The sequence below is a fragment of the Lepisosteus oculatus genome, chromosome 10, assembly GCF_040954835.1.
Source record: "Lepisosteus oculatus isolate fLepOcu1 chromosome 10, fLepOcu1.hap2, whole genome shotgun sequence".
Classification (NCBI taxonomy): Eukaryota; Metazoa; Chordata; class Actinopteri; order Semionotiformes; family Lepisosteidae; genus Lepisosteus; species Lepisosteus oculatus.
In genome coordinates this window covers 38,134,088-38,152,044 of record NC_090705.1, presented here as the reverse complement: position 1 = coordinate 38,152,044, position 17,957 = coordinate 38,134,088, and the positions used below count along the sequence as shown (strand labels likewise).

The 17,957-nt window shown below is 38.9% G+C and overlaps 1 protein-coding gene across 5 annotated transcripts in view; it reads right to left on the bottom strand.

Annotated features, from left to right (window-relative positions):
* The window catches only part of med30 (mediator complex subunit 30), a 30,790-nt gene extending 15,868 nt beyond the window's left edge, over positions 1-14,922 (bottom strand). The window contains exons 1-4 of one of the 5 annotated variants that reach the window (XM_015356799.2): positions 14,796-14,922; positions 12,572-12,780; positions 10,342-10,500; positions 5,773-5,880 (exon numbers count right to left, since the gene is read on the bottom strand). In XM_015356799.2, the coding sequence (XP_015212285.1) occupies positions 5,773-5,880; positions 10,342-10,500; positions 12,572-12,745 (441 nt within the window). In that variant the 5' untranslated portion in view covers positions 12,746-12,780; positions 14,796-14,922. Of the gene's footprint in view, positions 1-5,772; positions 5,881-10,341; positions 10,501-12,571; positions 12,781-14,140; positions 14,247-14,287; positions 14,480-14,514; positions 14,630-14,795 lie in introns of those variants that run through there. The other 4 variants (XM_015356802.2, XM_006635566.3, XM_015356800.2 and 1 more) reach the window with 4 other exon arrangements.
* Positions 14,923-17,957: the final 3,035 nt, after the last annotated feature.

Sequence of the window (17,957 nt, the reverse complement as noted above, 5' to 3'; positions counted from 1 at the left end):
TTTGTTCTCCCTATCCTCCTTGCTTGGCATTTGGATCGGTTGTCGAGAGGCTCACCACTCCAGGTCGCCCCACGTCCGCTATCTGAGGGCTTGTGTCTGACTCCTCCCGATACCTTGAGCCCGGACCGAACCTCCATGTTCGCTTCGTTCCTGCCGCTACACATAGGGTCCTCCCATCCCACCGGTCTCTCTCCACGGCTAGCCCTGGCTTCAGTGACAGAATGCCTAGCCACACTGGACCCCACAAGCGGTCTCCTGGCCTCTCTTGTCCTATTTCCCGGCTTCTTGTTCCCTGTCTCCCTGTTCGTGTTGTTTGTCCCCTTGTTCCGTCAGGGTTTATTTTTGTTGTGCGTGCTTTTTTACGTGTTTTGTCTGTTTTTTGTCTCGCTCCTCCGGAGTTCTACCCGGCCCCCCCTTCCTCAACTCAAAGGTTTTTAACCCGGAGGAGCGGGTAGCTCTCAGTTGTGGACTCCCGGAGGTTTCCTTTCAGTTAAATGAGGTTTTTCCTCCCCCCAGTGCTCTGCAGCTCATCTATTTGTGAGGAAACCAGAATGCCTGGAGAAAACCAAACCAACACAGGGAGGAACATGAACTCAAGAGATACCTGGGGCTGCAGTTGCACAGGACATTAGAGATGGGACCCAGCTGCACAATGAAGTTAAAATGACGGGTGACTGTCCTGTAAGAACCATCAGCCCACAGAGTTTCAGTGTGAGGAAAATGTGTAGTACAGAAAATGAGAAAAAAATCTGTTTTTTCTACACAAATAGCTTTTAAGTGAAAATGACTCAGTGTGAAGTTAAATCCTTGGCCCACATCTCTTGATTAAAAAAAAGCCAGAATAAAACTACTCAACATTTATTAGGTTGGCACTGCAGGAGAAATGTCCTCCATACAGTATCTGTGTATAACCACAGTTTTTCCAATTTTGTATGATATTATATGTTTAAACTCAAATGTTGAGCATACATTTTAGGTTTTCATTGGCCTTACAGCTGTTCAAATCTATGTGACGATCTACACGACAAACTCGATCGTTAATTGAGTTTGCTCATGTTATTTCCTGCAGGGTCTCCAATCTGTTGCTTTAAGACAGCAGTCCAGCAGTTTGTATCAATATTTTTAAATTAATTCCTGATTTGATTAAGCAAATGATAATTCAATTAGGCAATTAAGACATGAAATAAAAACCAGAAGACCTTGTGGCCCATGAGGACTAGAACTGAAGACGCGCGTCTTATCCTATTATTTTTTTATTGCGATGCACTCCTGTTTGTATCATTTCATGTCATAGTTCAATTAACAGTTAGAAATTATTTTTCTTTTCCTACCATTCCACGATTTCTCACGATTTCTTTTACTTTTATAATTCACATGTATGGTAAATCGAAGCTCCTGCCTCACAAACTCCTTGGGTTCGATTCTGGGCAGGAACAACTTCTGTGTGGAGTTCATCCACCCCTTGTTCATGTGCGTTTCTTCTGGTTGGCTTCTTTCTGACTAGATTAATTGGCATCACTGTGAGGAACTGGTCCTACATAATATCCAGAGTGTAGTAGTCCTGGCTTGTGGCCTGTGTTTCCAGAAGGCCTCAGGGTTGCCGTCAGCCTTCCTAGGAATAAGCGGCTTTGTGACAAAGGACAGATGACAGTAATCAATCAATCATACGGCAGCATTTGTACAGTTTGCTCAAACATCTTATGGAATGGATGAACGTCATGTCCCATATCAGGATTTGATTATATAATATGCCCATAAGGCATGTACAATGAGGAGGGTTCTAACAGTGGGAATCTGGCTGTATAGAGTTACAGTTGTTCATGTTTACTGTCCTAAAGGGAAAATTAAAAGAAGGGACTGCTGGGACTCAGAGAGAATTCTGGGACTTAAATGTGAGACTTTTAAAATGCAAAATTGCGATTTGTATAATTGAGCAATAAAGTAATTTGACTGGAATTCTTTTAACATATTTACTGTATTTATAAACAATTAGATATACAGTATTTTTCTGTGTGCCATCAGATCAGTACAAAAAGTCTTAACAAGTCTAATTCAGCATCCTTAAAATCTTCATATTTAATTACAGGCTAACTCTTATTGGCATTTTACAAAATTTGCTGTTTCTTTATAGTTTAAAATTTTGTTTTTTTCTATATTACTTAACAAAGCCATGTATGTACATACTGTATGTACTGTAATACACATTGTGTGTTTGTGGAATTCTGAATTTTGTTAACTTAAAATTCTCTGCCTTCAAGCTGTCTGCTTTTTTGTGTACTGCAATCCAAACAGTAACAAGTAACGCTAGTAACAAGCTATCAGCGAGAATGCAGATTCCCTGTTATTTGTTAAAGTTTGCTGAAAACCCTTGGATCAATAAGCTATTAGCAATGAAACAAGAACGATGGGCCAATATAGCCTCCTAATATTTATAAGCTTTAGTACGTTCTTAACTACAAAACAGTGTTTTCTTGATTCTTGCAGCTCAAAACATAATATTAACTTTTCCCATCACTCTGCAGCATAATACTGAATAACACTGTGACTGGTGTCATTATGAACTGATGGATCCCATAAGCACATTTTCAACAAAAGAAGCATGGATTTTGCATTACCGTAACTAATGCAGCTCAGTCAAATTACAATTACCACAATGTGAAGTGTGTGCTCCTATAACACAGTGGAAGATGGCCCACAAATGAGAAAAAGAGACATGAGAATGATCTATCTCTCCACTGCTCGAAGCTTGCATTAAGGGAAATGTTTTGCTCTTTGGTTTTACAGATTAATGATGCCTCATGTATCTCTACACTGAAGCACTTGAAAACAGCAAGAAACTATACAACTCTAAAATATGGATTAATACATTAAAGAAAATATGGCATTTTAGCATTAAAGAATAGAACCTACACACTTGGGTACAAATGCTTATGCATTTGATGTGAAAAAAGTTAAATAAAAGGTATTTCATAAAAGGTCAGAGCAATTCATTTAAAAAAAGATGGTTCTTCAATTTAATAACATTAATTTAAAGGTCTTTAATGAACCAGACCTGGCACCAATCAGAGCAGCTTCACAGAAGGTCGTAACATCTGTCTTCTCATTTAGATTTCTGTTTAGTTCCATAGATTTACTATATTGTAGCTAGAAGATTGACTACTCAGTCATAGTAATAAAGTAGAACACCCCAGGACTGCTCAACTCCTCCATCTGTGCACTAACCGTTTGTAACACTAACCGTTACACTAACTGTTACAATTTCTTTGGATTTTAAGTGAAACACATATTGCATAAACAATTTAATTGTTTAACAAAACATTTTTAGGACTATTTATAGCTGGTGTAGAATGGAAAATTAATTTAAGAATAAATTAAAATCCAGAATATTTATTTTCATTAAATTTACAACAAAGCAAAACAAGAAAGCAATATTTATATTTTTTGTGTCTTTACTATGTTCTGTAGAGAATTAGTCAAATGGCGATCTCCACTGTTTCTTTAGAAATACAAACCACAGGGAAAAACAGTGGTGACGACGACAGTTATTATCATTAACAACAGTAGCAGCAGTAGGAGCAGGAATAACTGTGGTGATTGCAATGGTATAAAGATTCTTTGTTAATTATGATTACAGTGTTAAAGTAATCCAATTTGCTCCTGAAAAGATCTTTCTACATATAAATACATAAAATGAGGGGAGGGAAACATAAATGTAGGACAGATTAACTGTTTTTTCTTTCAACATTGGGGTTTTACAGCACTGTTTTACTAATCTGTTTCCACTGCACACTGCCTCACAATCAATCAGATCTGACAAACCACAAGGACTTCTTTGCTGAAATGGTAACCATAACCAAAAATAACCTGCAGAAAATTAACAACAGACACCAAGACAGATTGTATGTGCACTCTGTTGAAGACAGAAGCTCTTGAAGAAATGTAATAATAAAGATATATTTATATAGGTCTTTGCATCCCGAAGGACCTCAAAGTACTTTAAACATACAGTGGAAAACAGCACAAAGTGCATCATCTACTTGGGTGGCACACAGCAGCCATTATGCACCTGCAGCCCCTATACACATCTGAAAGAAACTGATTCTCATTTAAATTAAGAGTAAAATTTAAATTAACCGGAGTGGGAGAGCCCAGGGTGGGATTTAGAAGGCCACTGGCCTTAACAGCCCTACTCTTACGAACAGTGTCATGGGGTTTTTAATGACCAAGTGGTCATTACTTCGGCTGTACAATTAATCCCCCCCCAAAAAAAAACAAAAACTGGTTGGTTTCAGATCAAATGCAATAAAACAGACAAAATCATCTGAAAATAATTTGAACAAAAAGGTTTTAAAAGACAGATAAGAAACCATGTCTTTTAATGTTTAAATGAACCCCAATCCCACAGAAAATATTCTCAAAAGGCATAATCATCAGTTGTCTGCATGGGCATCTGTGTCACATAATACTTTACATTTCTGATGCTAATTGTCATGTGATATCCAATTATACTCTAGGTTTAAATTTCAGTCTTGCTTTACTGATACATGTGCATTTATTTTTACCAGTTACCAAACCAGATGTCCTGACAATTTTTCAGCAGATTGGAGATGTACTGTACTGTATGTACAGTGCAATTATAACAACTGAAATATTTAAAATGCAGTTAACAATGATACAAGAGTAGCACAGTGGTCTTCTGGCTGGTGCTGCTAACTCACAGCTGCTTCACACTGGTTAAGTTCCATCTGTGCAGTTTACATGTTGTCCCCAAGTGTGTTTTCTTCAGCTGATTTCCTCCCATCTCCTAAATACACGCTGGTTAGGTTGACTGCTAACTCTAACTTGTCTTTGTGGGTGAATGGCTTGTGAAGAACTAGTATCCTGTTTTTGGTAATTTTTCCCTGCATCCTTTACTTCTCTTACAGGGTCAGGTTACCATAAGCCTTACCAGAAATAAGTAGCTTTCTGATGATGGATGAATGATAAAAAAACATCCTATACCCAGAGGGTAATGAATTGTGAAGTGGGACATGCATTACACATAATCAGCACAACAACATTACTCTTAAATCCACATGGTGGAATGTATTAGAGTAATTGCTGGGATCTGTTTATTTAGCCTTTATCCAATGGTATGTGAAGACAGGACAAAGCTGGCTGCTGTAACCAATTTCCTTCTACAAAGAGTTAAGGGTAATTAATCACATTATCAAAGGCCAGGAGAAACCCTCAAAGAACAGGACAAACGCTCAAGGGTGTGAAACAAACTTCTTTCTGAGCCTGTGTTGTCTATAAGAGTTGAGAAGCCCCTTGCAGTTTCTCTGTCCTGCAGGGCAGACTCAACAACACATTGCTGTGCTTATTAAGCTCAATAAAGACTGCAACAGCACAAGACTGTCTTCCACTCTTCTGATGAAACATTTTTCACAACAACAGGTTTTTGTTCAGTTAGGATCTGGTGTAGTTACAATGACAATTGCCTTTTAAATGCACATACTGTATGCTTTACTACATTAAGCACTGAAAATGAGAGACACTAGCAATGCACAAGGCCAGTTTCCTGGTTGTTTGCATTTGCTCTACTTTGTTTGATGGAGAAGAAGGGATAGATTAACCTCTTTCTCTATATTAAAGCTGTTTATTTTAATATTGTATGATAAAGGGAATAAAGTGATCAGTTTGACTATCATGCAGTGTAAGATCTATGGGGCAGAGGTACATCATGCACAGCATTTGGTAATATAAGGAACAAGGAGAGGAAGAGCTGTTCACCTGGTTCACCTCCAACACCTCTCTCCTTTCCTCAGTTGCGTAGCGAGCCAGATTTGTTGAACGGTCATCGTGCTTTGATCCATCATCTTCTACGTACGGTATCAGCTGCTGTACAGAAAAAGACAAGGAACACATGAATAGGTTTTTAATTAAAGAGATGGGAAAAAAAATCTACAGACTTTTTAATAAAAAGTATCAAATGCTACAGAAAAAGATCATCATGTGGGACGGACGCACCGGGTTTTTTTTCTTCTGTTTTATTTTTGTCTACTTTTAACATGTAGGAGTAGCCAACCATTGTTTAACCTCACTGCTGAACGGATTTGAAATGCCAAAGACAATCAATGGATTCCTGCAACACTGCGTGCTCTCAAGTTAGTCACCACTTTTGGCACTGACAGCTGGGATAGAAACAATGCAGTCAGTGGGAGGACAGTCACTGCTCAGCCTTGTACCTTCACCACTTCTATACATTCAGTGAAATACTCCCAATCCCATACATACAACATAGGATCTGCCAGCTTAAGGGATCATCTTATGTTCCAGGTTTAATGTTCTTAAAAATGCAATGTATAGTTATGTTATTGCTTTCATAGAAGAAACTGAATTAAAAACTGATTACTAGAATGAAGACAATATATTTGTGTCCTCCAATACAACCATGCTTTAAGCTTAGAAAACCTAAGCTTCTTTGCTTAATGGAACCTCCAAAGCACAAACAGCTGATATTGTGTGGATGTAGGGCCCAACCTAGCTCTCGCTAATCATCAAACAAGAAAAGGTTAATTCCACACTTACATTTTTTTTCTTTCTACTTTTCAGCACAGAATTAACCTTTACTTGTTCCTTCTCAAACCTCTCACTAACAATGCCATAAACCCTCAGAAAATCAACTAGCAGCAGAGGTTACTATTGTGTAATGAGCTGAAAATTCCCAAGACAACATCAAGCCAAACAGCTCTAGCAGAGCTTGGTTAACAGTACTCCTCCCTTGGAGAATTCCTGATCACAGTGGCTACTGGCACAGTTCAGGTTAGAAATAATGGGCAAGCATTACCTCAGAGCAGAGGATATTACAAGGTAAGCCTCTCACAAAACCCCAAGATTTCAGGAAATACATTTTCTGAGAAATATCCATGTTTTATCCAACATTCTCAGGTGTTTTGCCAGGTGTCGATAAAAAAAATCTCTATCTGTCCTTCCCTAAAGGAGAGTATTCCATCATCTGCTGTAAATACGATGCCCAGATATGTCAGTCTGCTATGGGTAGGTTTTTGTGGTTCCTTTCCCAAGGGAAAGTGTACAGTATACTTACAACACATAAAGGATTGTTGATCCAAAAGAAACACCACAAAAAATGTACATCAGAGAATCACTAAATGCTTTTTAGTCCCTTCTTGCACGACCTTGCAAGCAATCGATAACAGCTATATACCACTCTGATGCTTAAAGTAAAGTCAGAAGTTACTGGCTCACCCTCCATTTAGTGTAAGTCATACTGACACCTACTGGCACTACTGTGATGTGCATCCACTACGTCTGCAGAATTAAAACGAATGGCTATGACCATTAGACATACTGTAAGATGGAACTTCTATAATCTAATACTAAACAACAACATGGGCATCCTTCATCATTTTCAGATATAATGAAACTTTTTAGCATCAGAAAGCGTGGTAGAAAAACCACGGTCGGCAACACTGGTAGAAAACACTAAAAACAAACCACCTAAAAAAAGGAAACAAAAGAACGGAGTACAAAAAAAATGAACCACTGCTTTAAACAAAAAGCAGATTTTTATATGTCATAATGATGTATGCAATATTATTATGTCCAGCTACAGCTCCTTAAAGTGCAGTCATAAAGTAATCTAAGTATATTTTCATGTTGTGTTCATTTGGACTTTTTCAGCGGCTCATTTTCAGTGCTTCTAGTTAACATCCAGATTGTACTGTTGGTGTGGTCCACTGTGGTGAACAGAAAAGGACAAGTGGAAAAGCCCTAATGATTGAGTGCATTTGTTCTTGCACATTCAGCCAAGCCATAAACACTGGGCAGGTCTGTGGCACAGGAAACAAATACATACTGGATATTAAAAATATGGACATGCATTGCTGGGAAAGGAAGACCATTTGATTCTAAGCTAAAATTAATATGAAATTTTCAAAGCTGTGGTCAGCAGAAAGGCAGTTCTCATTGTCTCTTGTATTTATGGACTCTCTGTACAGAACAGAATAGGGCTGTAATGTTTCCCAGTCATTGGAAGAACTTTTAAATGAAATATTGAGGCTAAGAATGACACTATAAGCTACTTCGCTAGGTATCCTCTACTAAGGCAGTGACTCTTTTCCATCTGAAAAAGCACACAGGAGGTGAACCTTGTTAATCTGTTTTACATCAGACTAGAACTAAGACAGCTCAGTACCAACTTCTCTTACACTACACAGATTACTCTTAAGTACCCCTGCTTTTACTGCGTTTTACTGTGTTTAATATAAAAGTTATTTCATTCAAAACCAGAATGCCAAGGGGTGGTTGCATCTATACTAACACAGAAAGAACATAGGACAAAATATGAGTATCTATAACATAACATTCAACAACATCAATGGATATGAATTTTGCCATTTTTCACCAGAAGCAGGCTAGTTTGGAAGCAATATTTTTTCAGATTATTTTAATAATTAATTTTTTCATCTGTTTTATTAAGTTACGACCTTTGTACAAACAGGTAAGAACTGGTATCAGGAAAGTCTTGAGGATTTGGGGATCATGGTTCCTGGCATTCTGAGGTTACCCATGCTGACTAAAGTCTTGTCAATCCAGATTGCATGCAGTCAGCTGCATATTATCTCTTCAGAAAAACAGCTGGTTCACAACAGTCAAATTTCAAACCAGAGCTGTCTGCACTAGAGGGCTCAACTTGGACACCAACCAAGCATGATTACTCATTGAGCCACTTAAGAACCAGTTCTACTTCAAATCTATCATATTCTAATTGAATGTAGAAAAACAGGTGCACATTTCTGTTCAGAACACATTCATGTGTGCTGGGAATAAAATCCTCAAATTAGTCGTATCAGAAATTTACCTTTGTTTCTAAGAGTTTTCCAAGAATCACTTAGTGCTAAATGCAAGACCATTCTTTTCTTTGCAGTTTTCACCCATCAGTTTAAAAGGTTGCAGACAAATTCAAAACAAAGCGCTCCCTGAACAACAGCTGTAAATCTCCACCACCATATTAAGTTTACGTGCTTTTTGAACTTGGAGGAAAAGAATATACAATGCATTAAAGCTGTCAGGCATCACATAAATCTTTCAGAACATTCATTTAAGAGACCCAGCAGCCATGAAACCTTTTCTTTTTGAAATTTGTTTTTCTTTTCATAGAAAAATGCTGAAAGCCTGCCACAGTGGAAAATACATTATGAATACAGACGTGTATGCTTGCCCAGCTGTTTTCACTTTTCTTCAATTTGTCAGTCAGTCACCATTCCCTCTGATTGCCTGTGATGCTGTGTCTCGGTGTTTAAAGAAACAGAGTGACCAAATTTAAATTCTGACATGCTGTACCCTCTGCTTTCCTTGATTCCATTTTACTTAATAACAGCAGAACTGGAAAACTCATTTAAACATTTCTAATGGTCATGTTACACCACCTCCACCTCCACTGTCGGATGGTCAAGAAATATGGTGGCCCTTGCCCCCCATTCCCCATGGGCCTTTATGGCCTGAAAAGGGACCTACCTATCTAATGGTCATGTTGCTTTGCATGTTTTGCCTACTGAATGCATCAATCTTAAAAGAACATTTACTTTCACACTTATTTTCTCTCTGGGAAAAAGATTTGGATCTACAAAATCTAAAAAAGATGCAAAGTTGCGTCTGTCGCCTTTATTCACCAGGTGGACCTTTTCATCGCTCCACATGCAGAATCATCTAGGTAAAATATAAAAACAGGAAGGACTGTGCCATACCTTTTGAGGAGGATGCTGATTTAGAGGCATTCAGTCATAATCCCACAGACAGTGGCTTCACACCACTGGCTCCTCAGCCAAGCACATACTGTACTCCAAATGTCTGAACTTGAGCAGGATTACTATTGCGATATCATATTGTCAGAAAGGTAAAACTAACCTGCCTTACGACACTCTAAACCCATCAGAAGATTCACACTCTATTGATTATGAACTCCTTTAAACTCTGCTACTGTCATTAATTACAGATTCTAGAACTGCAACGTGCAATGTGAGCCTATCGTAAAAAACAATAAGGGGACCTCTTTAATCCTTGCAAAGAAAGAATCTGTTCAGTACTGGACTGTGACATGCGATCAGTTCACTGGTTGTGCCACACAGGGAGGAAGTAGGCAAACAATTCAGACTCTCGAGATGTAGATGAAAAAGATATAATCCCTCCAGTATGTCCTATACTGGTCTTGAGGTTTAAACTCAGTAGGGCCTCAGTGCACTTAAGCATGGTGTGCACAGTAATGCAAAAATAAAAATGATAGCAAAGGCATCTGCAGATTTCCAGAGAAATCAACGGAAAATAGACAAGCATTCTCACCTCTGCAGGTACAGGGTCCAGCCCAGCACAGTTTTCATTGCATTTGTCATACACCAGCCTGAGCTTCCTGAAGAGCACAGAGAGCTGCCGCAGATGCTCTTGTAGCTTTCCCAGTCGGTCTTGATGTGTGCTTGCATGGTACGTGACTCCATTGGGTAACTGCAAAAAAAACAGGACATCTGGTCTCTTAACCTTACATAATATCCAAACTCGAATGCAGTGTACTTTTTGCATCAACCTATGGCTAATTCCATCGCGACTCATGCTCCACACTCGCAACTCAAAATGCTGAAGTTAAAAGAAGTTGCAAGATGCTTCGCTTTCAATGCACATGGCTCTAAATGTAAAATACTAAATAGGAACTGGACCACCTAAGCTTGAGTTACTGAACATCAGCATCCATGGAAATATCCTAAGAATATTGCAAAAAATGGGTTGGAGAAGCACTGAAAAATTAAGACTTTGCACTTCGAATTCAAATGAGACAGCAAAAATATGCAGGTTCTTTTTTTGGTGGGGTATTATGGTAAGTGTTATTGTTGCTCATGTAAACTCCTTCCTTGTTCTACCTACTGTAAAAGAGACATAGAAATGTAGTGGAAATTCAAATCCAGACTAAGAATGTTCAGTCAGCTACCCTGGCGTCTACAATTTACATAAGCTTGATTGTTTTTTTTATCATCACCACCCAGTCGGGGATAACTTTCATATCGCACATCTCCAGTAAGCAGTGTAAGGTCACTGGCTGTTTTATAATCAAGGGTTCAAACCTGCCACAGTATCTAACTGACAATAGTTCAAGAAGTAAGAGATATAAGAATTTCAAAAGCATTTTAGATATACGGGCATTTGGCTGCCACAGATAACAGCTAAGCGTATGCAAGAAAGAACATATCAGAATCATTAAGTACAGCTTTTATTTTGGGATGGAAATGTATGGAACTGAAAGAAAAAGTTTCAAACCCCTCATGGGGTTTTCAACAAAGAACCTACTGTATATGATACTGCAAATGTGTGGCAAAAAAAAAGGTTTTTATGGTCAAACATGAAAAACTGTAACTTTTTGGATTAACTGCAAAACAGCAAAACATTACATCTGACACAAACCCAAGATAGTCCATCACTCAGTTAACAGCATGTCTTCTCTCAAGCATGGTGGTGGCTTCATTACAGTACAGTTCTGCTTCTCCAGACGATGGACATAAACGGAGCACAATACTGGACCATCTTTGAGGGAAACCTGCTTTAGACCTAAAACTGGGACAAACCTTCACCTTTCAGCAGGACAAACCAAAGGAAAAGACCAAAGCTACACTGGAGTTGATCAAAAATAAGAAAGGTATTGTCCTTGAGTGGCCCTGACTTGAATCCTTGAGAAGCGAGAATCTGCCAGAAGACTAAAAACCTACTGTCCATAAGCTATCCCCCAAGCAACTTGAGCTTGAGCAAATCTGACAAGAAAAATGACCAAAAAGTGCACCAAGAAAGTGTTTAAAGTTGGAAGTCGAAGGTGCTTCCACCTAATATTGAGTTCATAGGTCAGAATACGTCGCAATCAGCATATTCCATTTTTTTCTCTATAGTTTCTGCTCACATTTTCTGTACCATATCTTCCCTTAGAATTCTTTAGTTTGTGCATTCAGGATTTGAATTAAATAAGTAGTGTAAAAAATGTGTAAGCATCATTTTGTGTTTTCACAAAAGGAAAGACCATAGGAAGGGTCTGATTACTTTTGCAAGGTACTGTACGCACAAGACAGAATTAAACGTTTATGTTCATACAAACAGAAAACCACTAACTCAATGATTCTGCACTGTTATGAGATAAAGGCTCTAGAAATATTGGCTCTTTCAGCTGGAAACACTGGCTCCCAGACTGTTCCAAACTGGAGGGAGAAGTCTGCTTATCTCCCTCTGTGGTAGGTGATCCACAGAAGCAACAAATCTGATTGTGTGCGATGATAATCAAGTGTATGAGAAACAGATTACCTGAATAACCACATTATACAATGGAACAAGTAAAGGGTTATTCCCTGCTGAAAAGAGGAGAAAAGAAACACAACGTTTGGGCCGTGGAGCCTTCACACCCAAAGAAGGCTCCACAGCCGAAACGTTGTGTTTTTCTTCTCTTTTCAGCCTGGAATAAACCCTGACTTGTCCCTTTGCAGCCCACGCATGCTCATGCATCTACCTCCTTGAACCACATGATACAATTACAGTTTTCACACACCTGCATGTTCCTCAGGAGCTGGAAGATCTCCATAGTCCTGAAGACGATGTCCTGCACTGTTTCTTGCCCAATGCGACACAGGGAGGCAGTGTTGACCTCTCGGGCAGCCTGTGCCTGTTGCCCCCCAAAAGCTCCAGCGGGCATGCCAGCGCCAGCGACCGGAGGTGTGGCCATGTCCTTACTTCAGCGTCACAATATCACACACCATCCTGGCAAGCAAACGGAGAGAACTGCTGGTCAGCAAATAGGGATCCCAACTCACTTTTTATGGGCCATATTTCTGCAGATCGTACCAGTCTCCCTGTTGTGGCAGGAAGCTGTCATTCCCTGCTATTTACAGGTTTCTTCCAGGAAATAAAAAAAGATAACCTAATTGTTTTCTTATCTTACATTCTAAGAAAATATATATAGGCTTATTTGTAAACCAACAAAAAAATCATTAACTATGCTCGTTATGTTTGTAATACATTTGATTGTATTTATGGCCCTACCAAGACGTTTTGCAGTTTCTAAGTGCTTGCTCTGGAGAGCAGATCAAAGACACAAGGCCAATGGCCAAGGGGGATAAAAATATCAAAGTAAAGGTCTTAAAAGTCATGCTGGCATCTTTTGATGTCACATTTTTTTGTCATCAAAAAAACATTAAAACACCCACCCCAAAATTCATTATAAGGTAAGCTTTCTATAATTACCATATGTGAAAGAATTATAGTTATTTTCACAATCCCTTGTAACGTACCATTAAGTAGACTTGAATGTACATACAACTGCTTATAAAGTTAGGCAACATTTCCAAACAACTATACTGAGAAAACATCTGCAGTGTGGTGCAATGAAATTTGGTACACATACAGATGAGACCAAGGGAGACCAATTCCCACACAGGACAGTGCACACTAGAGGGGGCTAACATCACCAGTGTCCACTTGTTTTTATATTGTGGCCCTCTTCTGGATACTGGTTATGTTAGTGTTTGAATAAATGTGTACAGTCTGCTGTGATGTTTCAAAAATCTCAGAATGTAAATCAAAATATGTTCAGATTATTACTGCACTGGCACAACCTCCGTAAAAGATACATACTGTCCAAAAACAGTTCAGAGGACAGGCAGGAATAATTATTGTTCTTCTAGGGTACAATTAGTATTTAATTATGCCTGGTTAAGGGAAAGTGATCTCTTTGGTCTTGATTTATAGGGTGCTTAATGCAACTGTTCAGAATTCTGAATGTTACTGACAAAGCCAACCCCAAATCGTAAATTATACTAAACAATGAAACATGCACCCGCGGTCAAATGGAGACTGTGTGGCTAGGAGACCCTTTACAGTCCTCGGTGTCTCAGACTCATTACTCATTACTGCTGATGCCCATTCGCCTTTCCAACGTTCAAGAAAAGACCAGATGAAAGATCATCATCACCAGCCAAGGGCTACGCGAATGGAGTCTCCTCTGTTTGACACTCCAGTATGGTCACAATTTTAAGACTGAGGCGCAAGAATAAAGAGAGTACAGCCCTCGACGGAGCAGCACAAGAAAATCCCAGCAGTTACATTACACAAATGTACGCACTATACTGTTCACCTACGCCTCCACTGCAGATAAAGAAGGGGAGAAAAAAAACAACCAGGCTGCTAGACGTACTGTAGGAGGGTTCGCTGGTATATAATAACAGCAGATATACCAAGTTCAACTTTTTTTTACAAATACTGCACTTACAAAATGCTGAAAATCCCCACGTGCCAGCTTACAATTTGTACAAATATGCTGTCATTCCCTAAAAACAACTCGAAAAGCATATGGTCGTGGTGTCAGTGCAACTGAACGCCAGTTCAGGGCGCAGAGGTGCTGCTTTTCCTTAAGGATACTCCGCTCATTTTACACAACCGGCAAACGGCTCCTCGTCCGCTGAAAGGTTTGCGTTCGCTAATTCGCCGTCTCGTTACCTGGAAGCCACAGTCGCTATGTTTTTTTTACACAGCTCCTGGTGGTGCCAGTACTGCAGAAGGCATCTTCGCCTTTCCCTTTTCCAGGGGGCTCAGCTGTTGCATGGAGGACATCGCGAGAGCTGCGCCGTACTGTATACCGTAACGTCCAGCACATACTTGCTGCGCTGTGCAGTACCGTGGGCTTGTGGAAACCGGAGAGCGTGGATTTATCATAGACTGGCTCTCGTCAGGCATTTCAAACCGACACGTTTTTGTTTCCCAAATGCAATGAGGCTTACCGTGTCAAACTGTGCAGGGGCTGCCCGTGCTTTGCGGGAATCGTTCGGCGATTTGAGACCGGGACCACGGTGGTTGGGATATTTGCTCGGTTGTACGGCACTGGCCTCAAATAGTCTAGTAATATTTTGTCGGAGAGAACAGTTAAAGCGACACCCGGCGATCAGTCTCGGGAATGTTATCCAGAGTCTAAGCCGCAGTACATGCAGATAGCTCCTCGTTTAATTGAACGAAATGCTGTACTGTATTTGGTCAGACTGAGACAATTTTAAACAAACAAAAAAAATAGGACACACATTTGTACATCATCGTTTCCAGTCATGATAAATAAATTATTTGTATTTATTTCGTTCGAGTTCTATTTTGTCCTGGATGCAATCAACTCAGAACGTAATGAAAACTGCACAACTGCTGAAATACAGACACACTTAGAACAATCACATAATATTATAATATTGCCATATGTAGTTTTCCATTCTCCAGCATGTGCTACTGTTTTATCGTTTTTCTTTTCAGTGTGTGTCCATCACATCTGTGTTTTCGTAAGGGCTTTCAGCAGCAAGAACATTACAAACGTGAGTCTCATTGGCTACTAGTGCGCTGATGGATCTGAGGTTTCTGTCCAGTTTTAAGGATTCATGAATTTTAGTGAAGGGTCCCAGGCTACTGACGTCCAACAACGTGATTGAGTAGCTTATTCCCGATTAGATTCCTAAATTAATATAATTATGAATTCTAAATGTATACATTTATTTTTCAGCTCAATTCCCTAGTCCTGAAAAAAAAACCTTTTCATTTTTCCTTTGTGACTAGTTCACCAACACCAGCTTCCATCAAGACCCCCCATATTCTCCTCTGTTCAAGAAAAAAAAAAGACCAATTTGCTTTATCGTGTCTGCATGAGACGTACCAATTAAGGACAAGAACTTTGAACTGGCTCCACATTCTCATTCTGTCAGTTGTCCTGTGCAAATTCAGAGCTACAGAATAACATAAATACAGATGCAGAAATGGAAGACGGCTTAACCTTTAACATCTGCAACTTCCCACTAAAGACCTTTCAGCGATAATGAGGGATCAGCAGATGACCTTGCCTTAGTTTTTTTTTTGTCTACACATTCGCATTCTTTAATTAAAAATAGTCCTTAAAATGACCTTGTGCCGTGCTCAAAGCACCTTTTGATTGACACCAGGACTACAGTAAGGGCTCAATTGTAGAAATATTTTGCCTGTAGGATATAACAGAAGTGGAACTAATTGGGTATGCCACATATTTAATTTTCATTATATATTTGCTAGAAAGATACGAAGAGACATTATATGTTAGTTTAATCTGATTCTATGAAGTCCGTTAATAAAATGGATCTTTTATTTTATTCCTGTTCATTAACCCCACTTTCACATTTTAATGTAATAAATGTAACATCTTAGTTAACTGTGAAATAAGAATACCAAACCAGTTACCCATGACTTGGGGATTGCATTGACTACTCTAAAATAAAGGGGGACTTTTGATTATGTGAGTTTCCATTGGAGCCATAACATTTAGTCATGATCAGCATCACCACTCTTGTCTGGTACCTTGTCATATTTGGACCACCACACAAGACAATCTTTCAAATGATGATTGAAAATTTGCCTGTTTAAATCAGCCCTATAATTAAGGGGTTATGTAAGGGTGATTCAAATGATAAATGCAATTCATAAAACTACTGTATAACAAGGTATCGTTAACTGCAAGGAGGATTTTGGCTGCTGTGTAAAACTACAGTTCCCCTTGAACTTCCTAAGCAGTGAGAAATCGTCATTTTTGAAGACTATCTTGGATCTAAAGATCCGAAGGTGAGAAAACTCAAATGTACAATCTCTCTGCTACAGAAGGAAGGCGTGATGAATGTTTTCAGCTTGAAGATGCAGTTCACTCAAAATGGTGATGGTTACTGCTCATGGTTCAGTGTTAGGTGGCCATGCTTGCTTGATGTAATAGCTACCCAGACACAAAGCATGTTTTGTAATTCAGGGAGTAGCAACATGATATGTAAGATGTAAGCATGATATGGCAATAGACTTAGACATCAGAATGCAGGTGACAGGTAGACACTGCTGCTGTAGACGAAGCTGGTATATCTCTTCAGCCTTGCAAATTTCACAATGTGTCATGGAGTTCTGAAATATCATCAATGCTCTCTTATTGCTGAGGTTTAATGTTGTGCATAAGTTGGGTTATTTTTGCATTATCAAAAATGATACAAACTGTTGTCCTGATAATATACTAAGCAGTTATGTGTATATATATATAGTATGTAAATGTGGTATGTATGAATTTCCACAATAAATTATGTGGATTGGTGTATATTAATAAATACAGCAATATTTCTGTCCACAATATTGTTGTCTAACATCATGGAAAATGAAATTACTCGGGGCTGATGTTCCATATATAGGTAGAATACTCTACTCTCTACTACATCATTGAGAGTCTGAGAGTTTCCGAACAACTTCAAAGCAAGAGGCCACTTTCATATTTTGATGTTGTGAATTTCAAATACAGAATCAGGTTGCCTAGAGGAGTAACCATTGATGTTAGTAATACAGAGGTTCTAGGTTGTGACATGATGCTGCGAAATAATGCAATCCTAGCACAAAATGTTTTTCAAGACAATTAGTTTTGTGACACATGAGTGGTGTCTGCTTGGCTATGCATCATTTGGAAGTGAGAACCATTTTCCTTCTGGTTATCTTACAGGTACCATTATGCTGGGAGGTTCACTGCTCATGATGTACAAAAAAACAATAAGTTGTTTATTTAAATTTAACTTCCCTTTGCACTGTTAGAAATGCTGGTTTAAAAACAATCCATAAAGCTGACATTTATTTTCTTCTAGCTACCTATTAAGTCATAGAACATTTTATAACCTGTTCACGTTTTCTGAAATGCAGAGCTTAAGGCAAAATTATACAAGCAACACACAGCATTTCATCTGATTTTCTTAAGCTCTGAAAATCGCCTAGCTATGCAAACAGACTTCAATTCACTTGGCACTACAAGCACACAGAATGCAGCATCTGGGCAAATAATCACTGCCAAGAGTAAATCTTTGTTGCAAAGTCTGCTCACCAGTTTGTCTGTCTAGAGAACACTTCAGCTTCAAAAAACACACCCA